Below are 20,336 nucleotides of genomic sequence, written 5' to 3' on the forward strand. Positions count from 1 at the left end.
TTTCCAATCCTAATTGTCTTTATACCTGGAAGAAGAAGAGTTTACTACTAATTTATTGTCAGAAATCTTACTTGCACAATGAAAATAGATCACACACAGTACAGGTCAGGTGACTTAGTGGCACCTGGAATTTCTTTTCAGTATGGACTCTTTCTATGAATATGTTAGTGCTGATCTAATCTTATGATAATTCTGTCTTCTGATTACCTGTGGCTCTACAGGAGATTGCTTTGCATATGTCAGCTTTTTAGTACTCATAGACCATTCAGCCCTTATGCTCTTGCTAACAAATGAAAATTGTGGTTAGACTAAGATCACAAAAGTGTTAGTTGATATTAATTTTTTGTGGCCAAATGCCAAGATAGTGTGCATGTGTGGTCTCAGTATTGCATAGACATGTTTGGAATTAAATTGACAGTTCCAGGATCGGCCTATTGTTCTGAGATTTATTACCAAGTATATGAAATTTGTGCTGGACAGCTAGCTGGCAGTTAGCTTGCAAGCAAACAGGATCATGGAACTGAACATTGCTCTGTTTTTGGAGTGGGAAAGATTACTATATCCTCTGGGTTAACAAAAGGGCTGGTGGAAGAAGACTATTGTCCTCTGAATTAACTGGAAATCAGACATTGAATATCTTCATGGATTTTATGGAGTGCTTTGGCTTGCAGTAATTAAACATTGGGTTGTTTATTATTAAGTACAGTACTGCAGCTTTGTCTGTGCAGGCCTGATGAAAGAGGAACAAATGATTTCAGGGAAAAAAAAAACAGCAAAGATTGATCTTAAAGTTAATGAATGACAATTAAGGAGGAAAAGAGTTTAGTAATGACAGGTGTACCATAAGGCAAGACGTTATTTTGTAGCTGAAAGAGCTAACAGCTGTCGTTGGCCTTCAGCTATCCACAAGGGAAAGCAGACTGGTAACTGGTACTTTAGGTGATGGAAGGTAGACACAACAAGAAGTTGGATAGATTTCCAAGACTTCGGATCTAGTCTGAGGCCATCTGGTTGAAATGTAACACTTGATTTTATTCCCCCTCCATTTGTGATAACAGAAGTTCATTTGGTTCTTCTGTGATTATTAATGTGAGTGAATTGGAAGTAGTGGGAAGAATTGGATTGAAACAGTTGTCCTCCTCCATAAGGTCAGCTTTCAGTTTGAGCGTGGTATAGCTATTGTGGCTGTGTCCTTTGGTGCTGTTTTATGCTATTAACCTCCTGCAGTAGTTTACACTCAAACCTGATGTAGCATAAAGTGACTTGAAAATACCAAGAGCTCTGACACCCCTAGTAATGAGAGAAAATAAAATGGTATCTTCAATATAGCATGTCAAAAATATTTATTTGAAGTTTAGAACAGGGGACATGGGGAAGAATGCCTTCTGTACAGAGAACTTATCCTGTTGTTTCAAAACCTGATAATACGTGAGCATTTGTATGAAACTACAGTCTAAGAGGAATCATGTCCTTGAGTTATCTTGATTTAACATCTCAAATGTGAGAGGAGGCTGTATTATTGAGATCAAGGCTGAATTTTTAATTTCTCAACGTTTAGAACAAATATCACTGATGTTATTTATTCTTTCTATTGGTAATCTGATTCAGTCTGTAAAGCCTTACCTGCATATTCATTTATTCTAGTCAAACATTGGACAAAATGTAGCCCTCAGAAGCAATCGTCCTTTCATGATGCTTGCACCTTTGGAACCACCAACTTGAAGATGACTTTGCACACTGTAGATTTTAAGTCTTCTACCCTCACAGTAGATTACAAAGATTAAAGTTCTTGGCATGAACTTGACTGATTATGAAGACTTTATAGAAGATTCTATTTCTGTGTTAGGGATTAAACTCAGATAAACTTTGTATCATGCCACAACAAATAACATTCCTCTTAAATATGTAGTAAGTGCTCTAGCTCATTTTATTGCAACATTTACATTATTAAACATTGTAATGTGTTCTTTTGAAGCCTGTTCATGGTGCCATTTAGATTGTTTTGTTGGGGGTGGGGAAATATTAGAGGTTTTATAGGCTGAATTTATGGATCTCTGGGTTTAATGGTTGGTTATGAGGTAGTAAAGAGACTGCTGAACTGTGCACTTTTGACTGACAAGTGATACAGTTGTGCAGGTGACTAGGTATTATCTTGGTGAGCTCACGTGTGCCTTATCTGGGTATCTGAAAGTTCAGAGAATTTCATAGCTATCATTAGTCTAATTCTTTGAGTCTGATGTTACGTGCATATTTCTATTTAAGAATGTTAACATTATAATACACAATATTATGCAAAAGTCCAGGTTCTCTTAAGTATCTTTTAGAAAGACTACTTTAGCAGCTGAAAAGATAAATCTAATTTCTGTATCTGAGTCATTCAAAACAATTGTGGTTTTGTAGCTTCAGAAACCAACTCATAGCTACTGCAAGGTAATCAGCAGGATGGAAAAGCTTTCTGAAAGGTTTGTCCATAGAATACACCACTGAAACATTTTAGCCTTAAGCAATGGTATGTGCTGAAAATCTTCTAGTCTTCTTACAGTACGTGCATCCCAGAGAAGACGAGTCAAAGGTCAACACAATTAATGGCATCATCACGTTAGGTGGAAATACTGTCCTTGAATTGTAAAAGCCTGAAATACTGTGCTGAACAAAACTATAATATCAGCCTTATTCCATCTATTTGCATGTTCTTGTATTCGTTAGCATCTTTTCAAGTACCAGACTTCAGAATTTCAAAACTAGACGACAACTGTCTTATCTTTCGGCATTGGCAGGATTTGTCTCTGAGCTGAACTTATTCTTGTATTTTTTTTTCAGTTTAGCAGTGCATGACCTGAAATATTTCTCTGAAATGCATTCCCAAGAACATAAATATAAAAATAATGCAAACATATCTGAATCTAACCAAACAGGAACTGTGAATTAAAGAATACATGATAAAATAGCATAAATTCTGAAGTGCCACAGCTTCAAAACGGCATGTCCAACATTAAATCCATTATCATGTTTTAAAAGATATTAAATTATTCCAAGAGCTACAACCTAATGATAAGGCAACCTCCAAGAAAGTCCCCAGTACAGTAAAACAGCAGTTAAGAGATGTTGTAGTATGAGTTGTTAAAATTGTGGTGTTGTATTTCTTCATTGTCAGCAGAAATCCTTGTTTATTAAAAATTTAGCTTGAAGGGAACTTTAATTAATTACAGGTTCAGTAAATCCTGACTAGGATTCTGCTGTGGTGTGTTTACAGTGAATGGCCTTCATGTGCCTGTGTTTCACTTCTGTTCTCTGTGCTACCTGACAGCGTGATTTATGGCTGTTGCTTTCTGCTAGTCCACTGCTTGCCCTCTAGGAGGGATTGGTCTCTTGAGCCTCCATAATAACAGCAGCACTTTCACAAAACATCTTTTAATGACAACAGTGTAGCATTCCGTAAGTCAGGCTAATTGCAGACATACCCTATTAATTGCAAAAACTAGGAGAGGTTACATATTTTACAAGCTTTTAATTTGAAATCGCCCGAGATGATTTGTCTTAAGTGTTTGGGTAGAGATATCTGCAATATTCCGTGATAGGCCATTGCTGAGACTGTAGGACATTGCTGCAGACTGTGGGCAGTGCACCAGGTAGAATTTAGCTTTGGATGTTCCCACATGCCTAGAATTCATACTATATCTGTAATACGTGTGATTATAAAGATTGCATATTTTCTTGACAGTCGTGCTATTGATGTTATTTAATGCTGCACGTTGTTTGAGGGGATGATGATCAGAAAGTAGAAATTCTTGAACAGTTAATTGCAGAAGAGCTTTTTAATCTTGGATTGTATCTCTGAGCAAGAAGTTATTGTAAGAAATTTTACAAGAAGAGATCATGGACTCTTAACGCCAGAGTCCATGAGGATTTTTTCCTTATTAAGGCACACACCTAAGTCCGGTTGGCTTCTATGGCAGTTAAACACCTTGATGGATTCACCCAAATCCATGCAAATAAATAAAAATAATTCTGTGCTCTTTTCCTTCCTATATAGAGAAAGATAATATCAATCTTCTACTAGATTTATACGTGAGGGATAAATGCAGGAAAAATTAGATTCGTGAATACTATGGTTGCTGTGAAAGTACTCAGTGAAGGTGATAAAGACAGTTCCTGCCATAGATAATTTACAGCTAGAAAGGCTAGTAAAAAGCAGTGGAAAGAATATAGCTTACTAGAGAAGCATACAATTTGGTGGCCAATCGAAAAAAAATTAAAAAAGAAAAACCTAAAAATCCTATTAACGAAAAAGTTATGCCAGAATTTAGTATTTAACAAGTATTTTGTTGCTGTTGTTTTAGTTTTTCACTTGTTTATTTTCTTCTAAAATTCTGTTGTATCTTGGATGCAGTACACAAAGCTAAATTTGTAAAGTGAGCATAGGGGAATTTGAAGAGTCTAATTACTTTAAAATTTCATGTTTGAGTTACAGGTATTGCCTTTCAAAAAAAAAAAAAAACTTGTTCCTTCTCGTCAGGCTACAGGTCCAGTTCTGTTCTGTTCTGTCACAGTGTCCAAGTGCTTCATTTTTTATAGATAAATCATGCCATCAAAGTCTTTTCTACACTGATTTTCTTTGTGAAGCAGATTTTCTGCTCTTCCAAAACCTTTTATGTGTACCTTTTTTCAGCAAGTCTGAATTTTCAGTCTCATTGTGTTACTGACACCTTCTCCTTTTTGTTTTTAGGTGAAACTAATTCGAGAAATTGCTTCATGCCATGGAATTTTAATTACATCTTATTCATACATTCGACTGATGCAAGATAACATCCACAGCTATGACTGGCATTATGTGATTTTGGATGAGGGTCACAAAATCCGAAATCCAAATGCCGCAGTCACACTTGCATGCAAGCAGGTACTTCATCAAAAACAAATGGAAGATTATTTTTTGAGGGGTGGGAGTTGCCTTCCAAGATCCACTATCCTGTATTATACCATCAACCATTAGTAAGAAATTAAGGCATAAATAACAGTGGTATGTATTTGACTGTTTAATTTAGTTAATATTTTAAGTGAGTTTACATCAGTAAGAATTTTTAGAGGTAAGACAGAGGAAAAACATCAAATGTCAGATTGTGGTGGAATTTACCATTCGGAACAACTGTCAAATGTAGGTGTTTATTTTCTGCTAACAGTTTACAGATGATATCTCGCAGAAGGGTGGTTGTTTCAGGAATGTGAAGCCACATATTTTAAAATGAGAATTCATTGGTGGTGAAATTGAAAATCATCTGGAGCAGGAATCATGTTACACTGTGAGCCATGGCAACAGCTTAATTTTGTTTTTGTTTTTATTAATTAATAGTTCCGCACACCCCATCGCATCATCTTGTCTGGTTCCCCTATGCAAAACAACTTGAAGGAGCTGTGGTCCCTCTTTGACTTTGTATTCCCAGGGAAACTGGGAACACTGCCTGTGTTCATGGAGCAATTTTCTGTTCCAATAACCATGGGAGGATACTCCAATGCCTCTCCTGTGCAGGTAAACGCATCGAAAATTTCACTGGAAACTGTTTTATTGTTTCAAATCTGATTTTTAAATGTATCTCTTGCTATGCGTTCTAGGCACAAACAATAGAGTCATGCATCTATGTTTCACTTCTGTGTATGTGGGGGAAAAAAATAGCTCAACAAAGTGAGACTATTTCTTCTATACAGGGATACAGAATAAACACAAGTGTTTTTTGTCAAGAAAGTTGAAATCATTAGAAGTATTCTCTGAAATTAAGTAAAGATATGCAAGTGTGGGGAAAAGACTAATCCCATATTTTAATGTAGTTAAATAGAACTTTCTTGTTTGATTTCATGCTTCAGCAAATTATTTCAGATGTTTTAGAGGAATTCTTCAATCAAAACTGAAAGCTATTTTCATTTTACAAAACTGAAATAGGTATCAGAAATCATGAGAGTATATAAATTATTTAATTTGGAAAGCAAAAGTTGTTTGGAATGTTATCTTCTGAATAAGTACACTTATTAATGTTTGTAGTTGTGGTTCTCTGACATCTTAAGCATATTTCAAGTTAGCTAATAATTAGTGTTCAGTAATCTGTAGACTAAAAATTTCATAGAAACGATTAAAAATTTGCTTTTAAATATTATTTGAAATATTTTGCACATATCCATTTCTAAAGTTTTATTTTCTTTTTGAGCTTGAGTGCTTCCCTTGTCTAAAGCTTAGTAATTTACTTAATTGGACAGCCAGTTTGTTTTTTTACATATCAATAATTTATTGTATTCTTTGTTTTGCTTTAAGAAAAATGAAGGTATTTTTAGCCATTATGTACAGTTAATACCCATCTCACACATCCATTACCCATTATAGAACCATATGTTCCATTTGAGGCCATAGTGACCTTTAGTTTCTGTGATCATGGGGATTTTCTTGTACCGATTTTTTTTTAATAGTCTCAAGTGGACACTAATCTTCACTTATTGTCTAGTAACCGCCATTGCTTCAGGCCTTTTTTTTTTTTTTTTTGATCTTCGGTGTGTGTGTTAGCAGTTGTTTATGCAGATTTTGGCTCTATGCAAGTTTAAACTCAAATTGGTTTTTAAAAGAAATCTCATTTCTGGTCTCTGAAATTCCACTAAATTAATCAAGATAAATCAGTGGTATCTGAGGAAAAGTTATTTATGCAGTGCTATTGCTGCTAATGTGAATTTTATTGCAATTCATGTTGTGTTAAGTAGGTAACTGTAGGGCCACATAAATCATAAACCATCTCATAAATGAGGACTTTCCAATTGCTAGTTATTTAATGTTGTTTGTTGCTAGAATTTCAAGAACCAAAATACAATTTTTGACTTTTCTTCCTTTTTCAGGTAAAAACTGCATACAAGTGTGCATGTGTGTTACGGGATGCCATAAACCCTTACCTGCTGCGAAGAATGAAGGCTGATGTTAAAATGAGCCTTTCACTTCCCGATAAAAATGAACAGGTTTGCTTTTTGTTACTGTTGGATCTGTGCCCTCTTCCTCCCTGAAGTTCAGACTTCCTGTGCTGATAGCAGTTGAAATGCTATTTTAACTATGGATGACATAGAGAGCTTTTAACTTGCTTATTCTTTCCTTTGTTTTCTGAGCAGAATATAGTCTTTATCTTACAGAGTCTATACACGTACACTCTTACCTAAAAAACGAAGGCTATTTGAAGTGCGATCAGACCTTTTTAATACAGTCCTCATAGGTCACAGGTGCACCACAAGTTGTTTAGAATAGTGCATCTCTTGGACACTTCAGCATTGTTTCCTGCTGTAAAGGGGTTAACTTGGGCTGCAAGCATTAGAGAAGTATGTAACCACAGTTCTTCATGTTGCAAGTTAGTTGGGCCTGTAAATTGTAATAGGTTTCTGAAACACTAGCCTTTTGCTCTAGAACTTACTACTCCTACTACAGAGAGTTGGGATGTTTTTTAGGAAATGTTTTGTCTCAAAGGTGAGGAGGTTGTAAGGATTATTTAAATAACTGAAATTCTTACAAAACTTTTTACAATTGGACTCTTCTGACTCTCAGGTTTTGGAGCTTTGAGCTTTCTTGTCTTCTCCTAACTCTTTTCCTTTCTGTCTCCTCCCTCTAAAAGAGAAGCAGACATGCCAGTAATTCTTTGTAAGACATAAGAAATTAATAGCCCAGACTCAGTTTCTGCTGTGCAGTCCGATGGCCTTTTTAATCAAATTTTGAATTTCTATTTACTTAAGAACCTGGACTACTTACTCTAAATAATGTAGTCATAAGTAGATTAAACAAATTTTATTCTTATCATTGTCAGTAATGGGGCACAATGTAAGTTTGACTTGCATCATAATGTTGGGTGCCTTTCAGGTTGTGAGGAAGTGATTTTGTTCCTTTTTAGGAAAAGTCATTAGCCTTTGAGTGTGAGCATATAATGACGGTACAAGTTGTGTATTCTAACCTGTTGTTTTCCCATGAGGTACTGACAATTTACAAGTTGTAAGGAACACAACAAACACAAGGTGGAAAGCATTTCTTATAAAAGTACTTTTGAGAAAATGCTACCGCTGCATTGTTAGCTCAGTAAAGCTGGAAAATGGCAGCACTTCCAAAACCAAAACAGTATGAGAGGAAAAGGTAATAACTGTGAAAAGGCACAGAAAAATGATGAAACCCATCTGAATGTTTCTGTTAATTCTCTAAAAATTCTAACAAATTTTAATTTATAACGATCTCTGTACAGTGTTTTTTAATTCAGTATGTCAGACGTGTCTGTGAAGTTTCATTGTAGCACATTCTGTATTGGAAAACTAAAATTTGTGAAGTCTGGAGTTTACAAGTTGGACTTGAGCTGTTTGCTTGTTTTGTTTTGGTAGGTCCTCTTTTGTCGTTTGACAGATGAGCAGCGTCGAGTCTATCAAAATTTCATCGACTCTAAAGAAGTCTACCAGATTCTCAATGGAGACATGCAGGTTGGCATTAATTAAGGTTGATGACAGGTAGAGTTTGATGGATAAAGTCGTAAATTGACGTTCTCTTTCTTCTAGCTGAGTTCTAAGCGGAAAGGGAAACACATTCAATCTCAGTTCTGCTTTTGTGGATATCTGCTTTTTGTTCTTTTTTTTTCCTCAAAACTGTGCTGTGAAGTATGTAGAATTAGGAGTCCCTATGTAATGGCGTGACCAGATAAAAATAAGAAAAACTAGTCCATAAATAATGTGTTGGCTCATCCAAGTTTCAGTTATGGAAGATGGAGGGATTAGCTTCTTTCAGACCAGTTCATTTTTTTTGAGCACTCATTATATCAGATGAATTAATGTCACTTGTATTAAATGAGTAACTGAACAGAACTTTTCTAGCATTATATCAAAAGTGGTCACTTTCAGCATGGTGTGTTTAAGTATATTGACACAGCTGTTTTTTGTTACCATGTATTCCAAAAGGTTTACCTGCTATCTTCAAGGTCTGTTTGAAACTACCTGATAACATGGGGAGATAGATGCAACAATTTAATTAAACAAGCTTGATGGATTTTTTTTTTTTTTTTTTGAATAGGAAAAGCTTGACCATGAGCAACAGCTAGGGACTGCATCTGTTAATGTGGAAATTTTTGCAGGATTCACTTAACCTTGTCATCAGAATAGGCTTACAGTAGTATATTGTCATTGACCTTCTCCTATACTGATTTTTCACAAAACGTTACATGGAACAAGTATTGGCATCCACTGGTTCTTCTAAAGAGCAAACCTCTATTATCTTGATTATGATTAGGTTAATCCACTGTTATTTCTCATTCACAATGCATGTAGATGTAAATATTTGTCAAGAAATAAAAAAGATATTTTCTCCTGTATCGTTTAGATTTTCTCAGGACTAGTAGCTTTGAGGAAGATTTGCAACCACCCAGACCTCTTCTCTGGTGGTCCCAAGATTTTGAAGTGTGTACCAGATGCTGACATGGAGGAAGCAGATCAGTTTGGATATTGGAAACGTTCTGGAAAAATGATAGTAGTAGAGTCCTTGCTGAAAATATGGCACAAGCAAGGTCACAGAGTGTTGTTTTTCACTCAGTCAAGACAGGTAAGATGAGCTCATTGCACATAAAAAGTGTGTTTGTCCTGACAAGACTTGTAATTTAAAACAGTTATTTTTTGTGTCCTTCTTATAAAATTTACATGTTATTGGAGGAAAAAAAAAAACAACTTAAAAAAAAAAAAAAGTCTAATGTCATTGGAATAATTGAAGACCTATTTCATAGCTCACAAGCATTACTGGAAGGGCAGTGCTGTGGCAAGTGTTGCCCAAGTTGAATGTACTGAGTCAAAGCTTGTATCAGTTGTAACCACACAGTACCAGGCTGAAGTAGTGGTGATGTATCTATTGCCCCTTCTGCATTATTTCAGGATAGAACTGGTAGCCTGTTAACATCTAATCCTGACAATTGTGTGCTTTGGGCCAGTAGCACAGCCAGTGATCTTCATTCATTTTCTCTGACCTTCATTCATGATTTTGTCTTCTGTGGATCCCCTGGAATGCTGAACCACTTACCTGGTTAACTTGGCTTGAGATCACAGATCATGGTTTCCTACGCCAAGCACAAACATTCCAGTCTTGCATTCAGCAATGAAACAACTACTCTTCATCAACTTATGTAATTGGAGTAAACTAAATTTTCTGCTAACTTAAGATTCACAGGTTGCTGGTTTTCTTTCTTGTTTGTTTGACTGGCATTGCATTTAGTACCAGAAATTCTCACAACTCAGTCAGATGCTTGTTTAGTCTTCACATCTGGATTTCATTATTTTTTTTTCTATCACAACAGATGCTGCAGATCCTTGAAGTCTTTGTGAGAGACAGAAACTATTCCTACCTCAGGATGGATGGCACTACAACAATAGCATCCAGACAGCCCCTTATAACAAGATATAATGAGGTGAGATGTTTGATCCCATACGCTACTGCCTATTATTGAGTATGATGCCTGAGCTTAGCTTGAATTCCTGGTATTCATTTTTGATCTGTTTTTAAATACTTCACATTTGGGAAGTTCAGTCAAATGAGACCACTTTCTTAGTGTGAGGGGGGGAAATGTCATCATTTTTTTTTAATACAAATTTCTGCTAAGAAAAAAAAACAGTTGAAAAAGGAGAAGTAAGTTTAGTGGGCAACAATAAATTAAATTTAGATCAAACTACTTGTATTTGTCAAAAGAGATATTAGGTAAACAAGGAAATTTGCTCCTCCTTTTGACTCTCTTTGGATCTTTGCAAATAAGAATAAAAGAATGCAGAAAATAACGAAAATGATCTTGTACTTGGGTAATTCTTCTTTTAGTAAGTTCTGTCTTGTGTTACAGGACAAATCCATATTTATTTTTCTTCTTACAACTCGTGTTGGTGGTATTGGAGTTAACTTGACTGGTGCTGACCGAGTTATTATTTATGATCCTGACTGGAATCCCAGTACGGACACACAGGTGAGCTTGGTTCATTGCATTCTATTCAACAGCTACGTTGAAATAAAACTGAAGATGGAATGAGATCTGTCTCCTCAAATATGGTTAAAGCACTGTGTTGCTCTTCCTTAAGTTGTTGTTGCCAGCAGTGGTCAATTAGGGGACAGTTCCACATTATGATTGCTCTTTTGGAAAAGCTATTATAAGTGGTTCCCACCACATCCCCTTTATGTTGTTACATCTTACCACTCTTCAATATTGTGGACTCATATAATCAGTGTAGCAAAACAAACGGTGGAAATGGCCTGTTTTTTTTCTTTTCTCTAACAAATAAACATACTAGATGTTTTGCAAGGAAGAATGCGGCTGTTCAGCCATTAAACAGGCATGACTGTTCATGGTGGCAATACAGAGTAAGAAAATGAGAAAAATTTTGCATAGGTTGAGTTTATCACTAGTCATATGTAGCTATGTCTTTAGGAGAAGCTGCTTTTAATGATGAGACTATGGGTTACCAGATCCTTTAACAGTATTTGGGGCTTACATGTTTGAGAGGAATAAATTATTTCTGATGGAAAGTAATCCTGAATAGCTCTGAGATCTGCAAGTATGCAGACCTAGAGAGGTCTGTTTTAGTGGCTGCCTCGAGAGTTTTTTAGGGAAGTTCTCAGTTTAGAAAAAGGAGAAAGTTTCAAAGGAAAATTTTATATTAAAGATGACTTCTGAAATAACTTTGTTTCAGAACAAGTCTATGTAAACTATTTACCTTAGATATGAGTTCTGATTTTAAGATACTAATTTATTCTTTGACATTTTTGCATAAGTTTCTTGTTACAATTGGATTCTTGTCTTTCTACATGCATATATTTTCTAAATTGTTTTCCTATCCTTCTGAGTTAGTTGTCCTAATGCTGTAGAAATACTGCAGCAATATAGCTACTTGAACTGTTTGTTAAATGTCCAAACTAGGTTTGATATGCTGGTTTTGATAGCTCCCAGTCAAACACATCTAAGAGGCTAATGTCTGGTAACCAAACCTTTTGTGTTCAGGCTCGTGAACGTGCTTGGAGAATAGGTCAAAAGAAACAAGTGACTGTGTACAGACTTCTCACTGCAGGTACTATTGAAGAGAAGATATACCACAGGTCAGTCAAAATGATTCCTTGAATACAGTCCTATGCTCAAGAAAATGTTTGCAGCAAATCTGAGACTGTGTAACAGTGACACACCTGTGTGTGTGCTCACGTGGAATGTAACTCGCAGCCTTCACTGTGACAGGCACATGTAGCTCTAGCTCTAAGACCCCACGTGCTAAATGTACTTCAATTTGTTTTAGCAGCTGTGCCCAGCACACAAAGAGTTCACTGTAAGGAAGAGTATAGGCCTTAGCACAGAAAATGGGCTGCTTATTCAGAAGATGAAATTTGACAAGTCTGAGGTGCAATTTGAAATCAACAAGTTTTTTTATCCTTAGAATATGTAAAGATAAGTGCTATATGTGCATATATTTGCTGTGCTTCAAACCTAATTTGATTTTATTCCCAAACTGTTCCAAAATGCAAGAATTAAACCCCAAGAACTGCCAGTCATATTCATGCTATTTATTCCAAAATGTATCTGAAGTCTTAAAGTGCTTGCATTTCTGAATAATGAAATCTTTTTTGTTTGCTTTCCCATTCAGCTTTCTCAGTAGTTAGCTTCACTCACATGAATTCCAAGTGAACAACATGTGTGGGAATCCTCTTGCTAGGTACTGTTATTTAGAACAGGAATGTCCTCATTGAAAACGCAGATGAATGAACGGAAAGCTCTAAATAATGAAGTACCAGCACATTACTGAGTGCATTTTTTTCTCTGCTTTACCACATTGATGCAAAGCATCCGCTGTTGGTTGGCTTGCATTCCTCTGGCATGCATGTGTTTGAACAACACTGACCACATGAAGGAAGTGGGCTCTACGGGTCAGGACAGCCATCAGAAATCCGTTGTATTTCCAGAACAGTACAGTAGACTTCAGGCTTTAAGCAAGTTGTCTTTTCTCCTTGCCTTATGTTTTCCTCTCTGCAAATATGTGATCATCCCATGCAGAAAGCTGTGAAGATCTGTTAATTCTTTAAAACTCCAGAAGTCTTCTGATGAGTGCACTGCAGTACCTGATGCCAATGTTTGCATGTAGTTTTGACGTTTGGATTTAAAAATACTGTCCTTGTTTAATGCTAGCAGTGCCAAAATGATGATAACACTTGTGAACTGATTCCCATATCTATTTGGGATGTATTTTTAATAATACATTTTAAAAATACATTTAATATTTAATAATAATGCTTATGACAGTCAAAAATTGTGTTGTATAAATGTGGCATAAAAGTAAATCTACTAATACTAGCAACTTCCTTCCTCTCAAACCCAATTCTGTTTTCTCTTTTCACTGGTTGCCATCTAGTCCTCACCATTAGACTATGAGCTACCATGCTGCCTTTGATTCCTTCGACTATTAAAAATGACATTTTAACGTGATCTTGTTTTTCATTTAAACAGCTTTCTGATAGTTATATATGTGAGCTTTTCAATTTTAATGGACAAAAAAAAAAACCCTAGCTGTGAAGTTATTTATTGCTTAGTTAACGAATGCCTCTCAGGACGTTTCAAGATGGTGGTTACCTGTTGTGTTATGGGATTGTTGCAAAACAGTAAATCCCCATGTTTAACAATTTAGTTGGTTGTTTGAAAGTTACTAACTCAAGATTGTCTTTTGGAAACCAGCATCATCTTCCCACTGTTTAATCATTCTGCAGGGTAACATTTGTGCTTATACAGATTTCTGTGTAAGTACTGTAGTCAGTACTTAAACATAGCTAGACATTGATTCCTGCATAAATTACTTTTGGTTTGTTTGTTTGTTTTTAGACAAATCTTCAAGCAGTTTTTAACAAACAGAGTGCTGAAGGACCCTAAGCAAAGGCGTTTTTTCAAATCAAACGATCTTTATGAGCTATTTACTCTGAGCAGCCCAGATGTTTCTCAGGGGACAGAAACAAGTGCAATTTTTGCAGGTACACTTTTTTTTTAACTAATATTTTTAATAGGAAAAACGTTTGAAGTGTTTGGTAAATTGATACTAATTTTATTCATCCCTCAGGTACTGGTTCAGATGTTCAGGTCCCCAAACACCAATTGAAACGAAAACTTGAAAAGCCAGCTGATGATGACACTTTGAAAGGTGATCTCCATCTAAAAAAAAGCAGCTCACCAAAGTACAGCAAGTCATCCAGTTCCCACTTAACCGGCCACATGGCAAATTCTTCTCAAGCAATAGAGACAAGCGAGGAAGCCAAAGGAAATTTGGAAACCTTTGACCAAAATAGCTATACAAAAGATAATGCACAAACTGCTACTAATATAAACTCAGTGAATAAAAGTGAGCCGGAAAGCTTGGGATGTGCTGACAAATCTCTGTCCCAATCATTGCCAGGTGATGCACAGTCTTTAGAGAACACCATGGTGACCGAGGAAGAATGTGAAGTGGCTAATGAAAATGTTGAGGGAGATTTTAGCCTTCTGCATGATGCAGCTGGCTCTCAGGAAAAGGAGGTTGATAAAACAGAAGATGGGAAATTGGATAATGATCATTATAAATGTACCTCAAAAACAAAGCACAGAGTGGATATGCTATCACATGGCAGCCACAAAGAGAAGTCTAAGAAGAAACATCACAAAGACGCCAAGTTTGAAGGGGAGCGTATTCCTCACCTAGTGAAACAAAAACGCTACAGGAAGGAGGACAGTGAAGAGAAGGAGGAAGACCCAAAGAAAAACGATGATTATGTCTTGGAGAAACTCTTCAAGAAAACAGGTAAATGTTATTTGATTTGTTCAACAGTGACAAACTATTTAAACAGATGTATACAAAGCTCATGCGAATGAGAAAGAGCAGTTTTTCTAGTCTATTACTGTCATGACGTGTTAAAATGTTCATTGTTGAAATTGCTTAGGTGAGAATGTGCTGGTTGCCTTCCAGAAACTCTTTTGGATATGGAAGTAGTACAGTGTTTCTTCTGGAAACAAATACGTTACCAACCTTCATTTAGGCAAGAGTTCCACTTCTGTTTGTCCTGTCCATAGCAATAGAAATGATCAATTTAACCACATAATTGCTAAGTCTTTTGTGAATAATGACCTCATCTGCAAACCAAAAGTGGTTTACTGTCAAATTGATTGCTCAACTGATAGAAGGGGGATCTCTTACTAGAAATGACTGTACTGAAGTGCTGAATGTAATCGATCTGAAAATGAAAAAAGAAAAAAGAAAAAAAAAAAAAGATTGTGGTGTTCATTTAAGATGAACATTTCAATTAACAGGTGTCCTCCTTCAACTCTTCTTGTGTGCTCTGTTTGCTAGGGGTACACAGTGTAATGAAACACGATGCCATTATGGAAGCTTCCAGTGCAGATTATGTGCTGGTAGAAGCAGAAGCAAACAGAGTGGCCCAGGATGCACTAAGAGCCTTAAAAGTCTCTCGACAGCGATGCTTAGGAGCTGCTTCTGGTGTGCCAACCTGGACAGGGATGAGTGGTCTTTCAGGTGCACCATCAGCAGTAAAGTAAGTTCACTTCTCACGCTGCTTATCCAAAAATAGAAGAATTCCTTAGAATGATGTAGATTATTTCTTATTGCACCCTGTATTTGTAGTAACATTTATCATTTTTCATTTGTTTCAACGTTTCATTTTTTTTAATATTCAGTAAGACAAAATGACATATTTGGAAGCTAGAAAGAAGTCCATTCTGAAGTATAAAAAATCATTACTGTTTCACAGTACAGGAGAGAGAGGTTGCAGAGCACCCTCGAGAATCCTAGAATGCAAATCCAGTCATTGGCTTTGGCAAAAGTATCCTAATTTTGAGGGAGATCTTTTATCAAATTAATTCTTTTGCATGTTTAGGAGTCGGTTTGGTCAAAAAAGAAACCCTATGCTGCTTTCTTCACATTCCACTTGTGCATCACCTGGGAGAAAGTGCAAGGTAAGAGACATGAGCTCTTTCAATAGCTTATGTAATATACATTTCACAAACCTGATGTATACTTATTTATACTCTCATACCTATTCATCATATGTCTATGTAGACTTCTAGAATTTTCGGTCACCCAAGAATTTTTCATTTTTTTGATATAGCATCTTGTCTAATCAGATACAGCAAACTGCAACATGCTCTGCTTGTCTGTCTCGAGATCAGCAATGCTTTTCTTTCACTTCCTTAGTTCTAAAGTATTCAAGTTGAGACTAGAGCATACTACCTCTTTATTGTGTATTACAAATGTTTAGCTCCTGTGTGCTCACAGATGTCATTAAGTCTAAATGGCAAGCAGATTTTGTTGAACAGATTCTGTGGATCTCAAAATACATAGTCTATATGTTTATTTGTAGGATGCAGATACAATAAGGAAAGAAAATGTGAAGAAGAGTAGTTCCAATGGGCACTTCGATGGAAAATCGGAAACTGGAGAATCATCATCTAGTGTATTAGATTCTTCATCCTTATTAGCTAAGATGAGGGCAAGAAACCACCTTATTTTACCACAAAGGACAGGGAATGAGGGAGATGAGAATCTTCATCAAGCACCCGCTCCAGCCCCAGGTTCAACAGAATACGATGAATTGCTGGTGGATGTGCGGAACTTCATAGCATTCCAGGCCCGTGTGGACGGTGAGGCTAGTACTCAGGAAATACTGCAGGAATTTGAGTCCAAACTGCCTGCAGCACAGTCTTGTGTCTTTAGAGAACTTCTCCGCAATCTCTGCACCTTTCATAGGAACCCAAATGGTGAAGGTGTCTGGAGACTGAAGCCAGAATTCCGCTGACCTCTGTCAAGAGGAGGCACCAGTTTGCACTTGGCCGACATTCTGCTGTCAAAGACTTGCTATTTATCTTTTGAAATGAGGAATTTGTGTTCATGATTTAATAAATGACTTGAGCAGACAGTGATGCAGCACTCATTGCAGGCTTAGTGCTGGCTTCGTTTCCGATTTAAGTTATTTATATGAAAGTGCTACCTACCTCATAGGTGAAGCAATACAAAATACCACCTTTTCTTTAAAAGAAATAATGGGATGAAGAATACGTGCTGACTTTTTACTGCAGTAAGAACCATGGATGTTGCCGTGGGCGTTTATTTGATTTCTGTGAAATTCCAAGAACTTTTCTCAGTTTCCTTTATGTTACTTAAGTGGTCACTGGGCACACAGTGTAACATCAAAAAAAAAAAAATTGTGATCAGCATGAGAGATTCACTTGTACTGACAAGAGTATTGAAATCATTAAGAAGCTTTCATTAGTAGTGAGAATTTGTTTTTAATGTTGCTACTTTTATTGTTGCTAGCATTTAACAAATGCAGTGTGACTTACATTACTACTTAACTTGGAAAATAATCTATTCCCACAGAAATTTAATCACAAAAATGAAAAGCTTGACAGTTGATATTTATGGAAAATTGATTGGATTGTGGAAAACCCATTTACCCTACAATCATTGATTCAGTCATAGTCCTATACACCACTGGCAGTTGCTCAGTATAGTGCTTCTTACCAGTGAGATGACAGTAACCACTGTGTTTGTCACAGGCTGTGGACTGATAATTGAGATCCCATTACGTATTTGTAAGTCTCACTCTTACTGATTTCTATATAGAAAATTTTTCAGTTCCCTGTTAGCACATAGTCTTTGACAAGCATCAAGATTGTCAGAGGGGGAATGATTTTACTGTGTTTGGCTGAATATAATCACGTGTTCACACAGTCATAATATGATCTATGACTTCTGTATATGCTCCTGCCTATTCCATAGACAGGTAGGCGAGAAAATCTCAGTCTTCCTGCCAGTCAGATAAATTCTAATACCTGTTTTCTTCCAAGAAGGGAGAATCGGATTATTTGTAGCAAACCCAAGTGCTATGTTAGATATTTGGTGTGCTAAATAAAGAAATCTGGGGGGAAAAAAAAATATAGGTTGTGAGAGAAAAATGGCAGACTTGCACATCTTCACAGCAACATTAAGTTACTGTATGACTTAAGGTAGGAGCAGTTAGTTTTGCCTGATATCCTCCCTGTCTCTAAGCTATTGAGAAAAGGGAAATCTGAGTTACTTCTGTTTTTTGTTGTTTTTTTTTATTTCAAGTACAAACACTGAAAGGTGAATGCTGAAGCAAGAACACAAACTAGGTACTATTTGCTAAAGAAAAGTAGTCTTTAAGATACTTTTGATGGCTTTTCCTTCTGTTTTTATTCTGTATTAAAGGATCTGCAGATATTTGCAAGAAGCGGTGCTTCACTGTTTCAATAACCAATTAGTTAGCTTTTCACAGACTGGGATTGGAGAGAACAGACCATCGAAGAATCTGCTTTTCTTCCTCCTGATATTTGAAGGTGGGCCTGTTGCACCTTTTCCTGACACCTTTTTCTGATACCATTATATTTATTTATATACTCTCTTTCCGGAGAAACATGAAACCAAGAATCTAGGTTGCAATTGCAAAAATGCTTAGAAAATTGTAGATCTGTTGATATGACTTAAAATGGATCAGTAAAAGAGTTAAAACAATACAATCTTGCTGTTCTCTCCAAAGCTACAGAGGATTTCAATTAGATTTTGGTGTCATCCCCAACATGTATCCCTATCCATGCCCCAGGAGCAATCCAGGAATTCATCTGTCAGCAAAGCTGCTGTTGTCACCTTAGCTATCAGTTCCGGTGTCCTGTTTTATGTACTACTTTCAGTCTTAAAGACATTGTTCTTATACTAAGGAATGTTTGGAGCTTCTTACTGATGATCTGTTGATGTAAATGGACCTGCATGTGCTTTTATAAATCCTTGGCTTTTATGGACTTATTAAAAAAGTAGAAACAAAAATCTGTTCTAGAAGTCTTCCTGAGATGGGGGGAGGATGGAGTAGGGAGGCCATCTTTTCCTGTGTGGTGTAGCTCTGTAACTAAATGATTCTAATTATCTTTAAGTACAAGTCCGTTTTTCATACAACTTTAAATTATGTACCCTAGCAACTGGGTTTTTCCAATACTAGTGGATGTTTAAAAGAATGAATGAATATTAGCATAATACTTAATACGAGGATATTTTTAAGTACTTCATCTCATAAAAAAAAAGGTGTGAGATTAAAGGTCTACAGACTGACTTATAGGTGAAAGTTGTTCTGGAATGGCTGAAGCATTTGACAGTAACAGAGTTATTTAAGAATAATCCTATTCTTATTCCAGAATAGATGCTGTATCTGACTCTTCTGTTTATTTCTTTACCTGTGTAAAATCAATTCATTTCATATCTTCAGAGAAGATACGAAGCGGTTCCTGACTAATGATTAAGCAGTCAAATGCATTTACCTTCAGGTAGTTTATAGTTGTGTAGCATTTTCAAAAGCTTTTATTTCACCCTTTCCAAGTATCCAGTGCTGCAGTGAGTGGTTGTTACATTGTGTATGATCACAAAAATCGCTCCATGTGGAATGCTTCTATCTTATGATTTTTCTTACCTCATCAGGAAGGAGAAAAGGAAAGATCAAAACACAGATGTTAATTTAGCAATCAAGTTAAATCTTGTTAAGGAAAGCCATTTCAGCATGAGACAATATAGTTCTTAAATAGACAAAAAAAAAAAATTAGTTATTTTTGTTTCACACTATAAATATTTGGGAGGCAGCTCTAGCATTGGTTATTAAGGTGCATTACTTGCCTTTCCCATCCTTTCCTTGTTTTATATTCTTCCAAGCATCGATTCTCCTTTTGCTGAACACTTGAGTATGTTGTCTGTACAAAACTTCTCTAGTGTAAGAACTAAATTCTGACCTAGATATCTAAATTCTGACCTAGAGGTTCTGCTGCAGATGAGAGGTGGTTGACTATTCTGAACTATAATGCCCCACCACAAAATAAATGTTAGCAAGACATTGAATGGATAGATAGGTGGGATAGAAACAGTGATTTACAATGACAGAGTATTTTTAAATCCATAAATGAGTGCTCTCATGGAAGAGGCTCAGCCTCTTCTCAGTGGGGTACACTGTGTGGAGAACTGAGTCTACTACAGCTAATAAATGTTATCCTTGCAAGTGAAGTGGTACAGAATTGGGCTGTTGAATTTTGAAGTCTTGGCTTCAGATGATGTTCACCTATACCCATTTGTGCACAAGTGACATGGTTGGACAATGGACATTTTTAGTTTTAGGGAAGATTAATCTTGTGGGCTCTGTTTTTGGCCAGAACTCCACATGCAGTTTGAGACAGGTTTTTCAAAAACCGTGGAGACAGGTAAAGGCAATGATTTTAGTAGTCATCTGAAGACATCTTTATGTCTTGATTTCCTATTCTTGGTAATTG

At 36.3% G+C, this 20,336-nt stretch overlaps 1 protein-coding gene across 2 annotated transcripts in view; it reads left to right on the top strand.

The window, feature by feature from the left end:
- Positions 1 to 18,858, top strand: part of ERCC6 (ERCC excision repair 6, chromatin remodeling factor) — a 47,028-nt gene extending 28,170 nt beyond the window's left edge. For both annotated transcript variants that reach the window (XM_021398802.1, XM_021398803.1), the window contains 13 exons: positions 4,727 to 4,897; positions 5,348 to 5,524; positions 6,868 to 6,984; positions 8,374 to 8,469; positions 9,359 to 9,577; positions 10,320 to 10,430; positions 10,854 to 10,973; positions 12,003 to 12,097; positions 13,860 to 14,005; positions 14,092 to 14,805; positions 15,352 to 15,553; positions 15,896 to 15,974; positions 16,379 to 18,858. In XM_021398802.1, the coding sequence (XP_021254477.1) occupies positions 4,727 to 4,897; positions 5,348 to 5,524; positions 6,868 to 6,984; positions 8,374 to 8,469; positions 9,359 to 9,577; positions 10,320 to 10,430; positions 10,854 to 10,973; positions 12,003 to 12,097; positions 13,860 to 14,005; positions 14,092 to 14,805; positions 15,352 to 15,553; positions 15,896 to 15,974; positions 16,379 to 16,813 (2,682 nt within the window). In that variant the 3' untranslated portion in view covers positions 16,814 to 18,858. The remainder of the gene's footprint in view (positions 1 to 4,726; positions 4,898 to 5,347; positions 5,525 to 6,867; positions 6,985 to 8,373; positions 8,470 to 9,358; positions 9,578 to 10,319; positions 10,431 to 10,853; positions 10,974 to 12,002; positions 12,098 to 13,859; positions 14,006 to 14,091; positions 14,806 to 15,351; positions 15,554 to 15,895; positions 15,975 to 16,378) is intronic.

This window comes from Numida meleagris, chromosome 5 (genome assembly GCF_002078875.1).
Source record: "Numida meleagris isolate 19003 breed g44 Domestic line chromosome 5, NumMel1.0, whole genome shotgun sequence".
NCBI lineage: Eukaryota > Metazoa > Chordata > Aves > Galliformes > Numididae > Numida > Numida meleagris.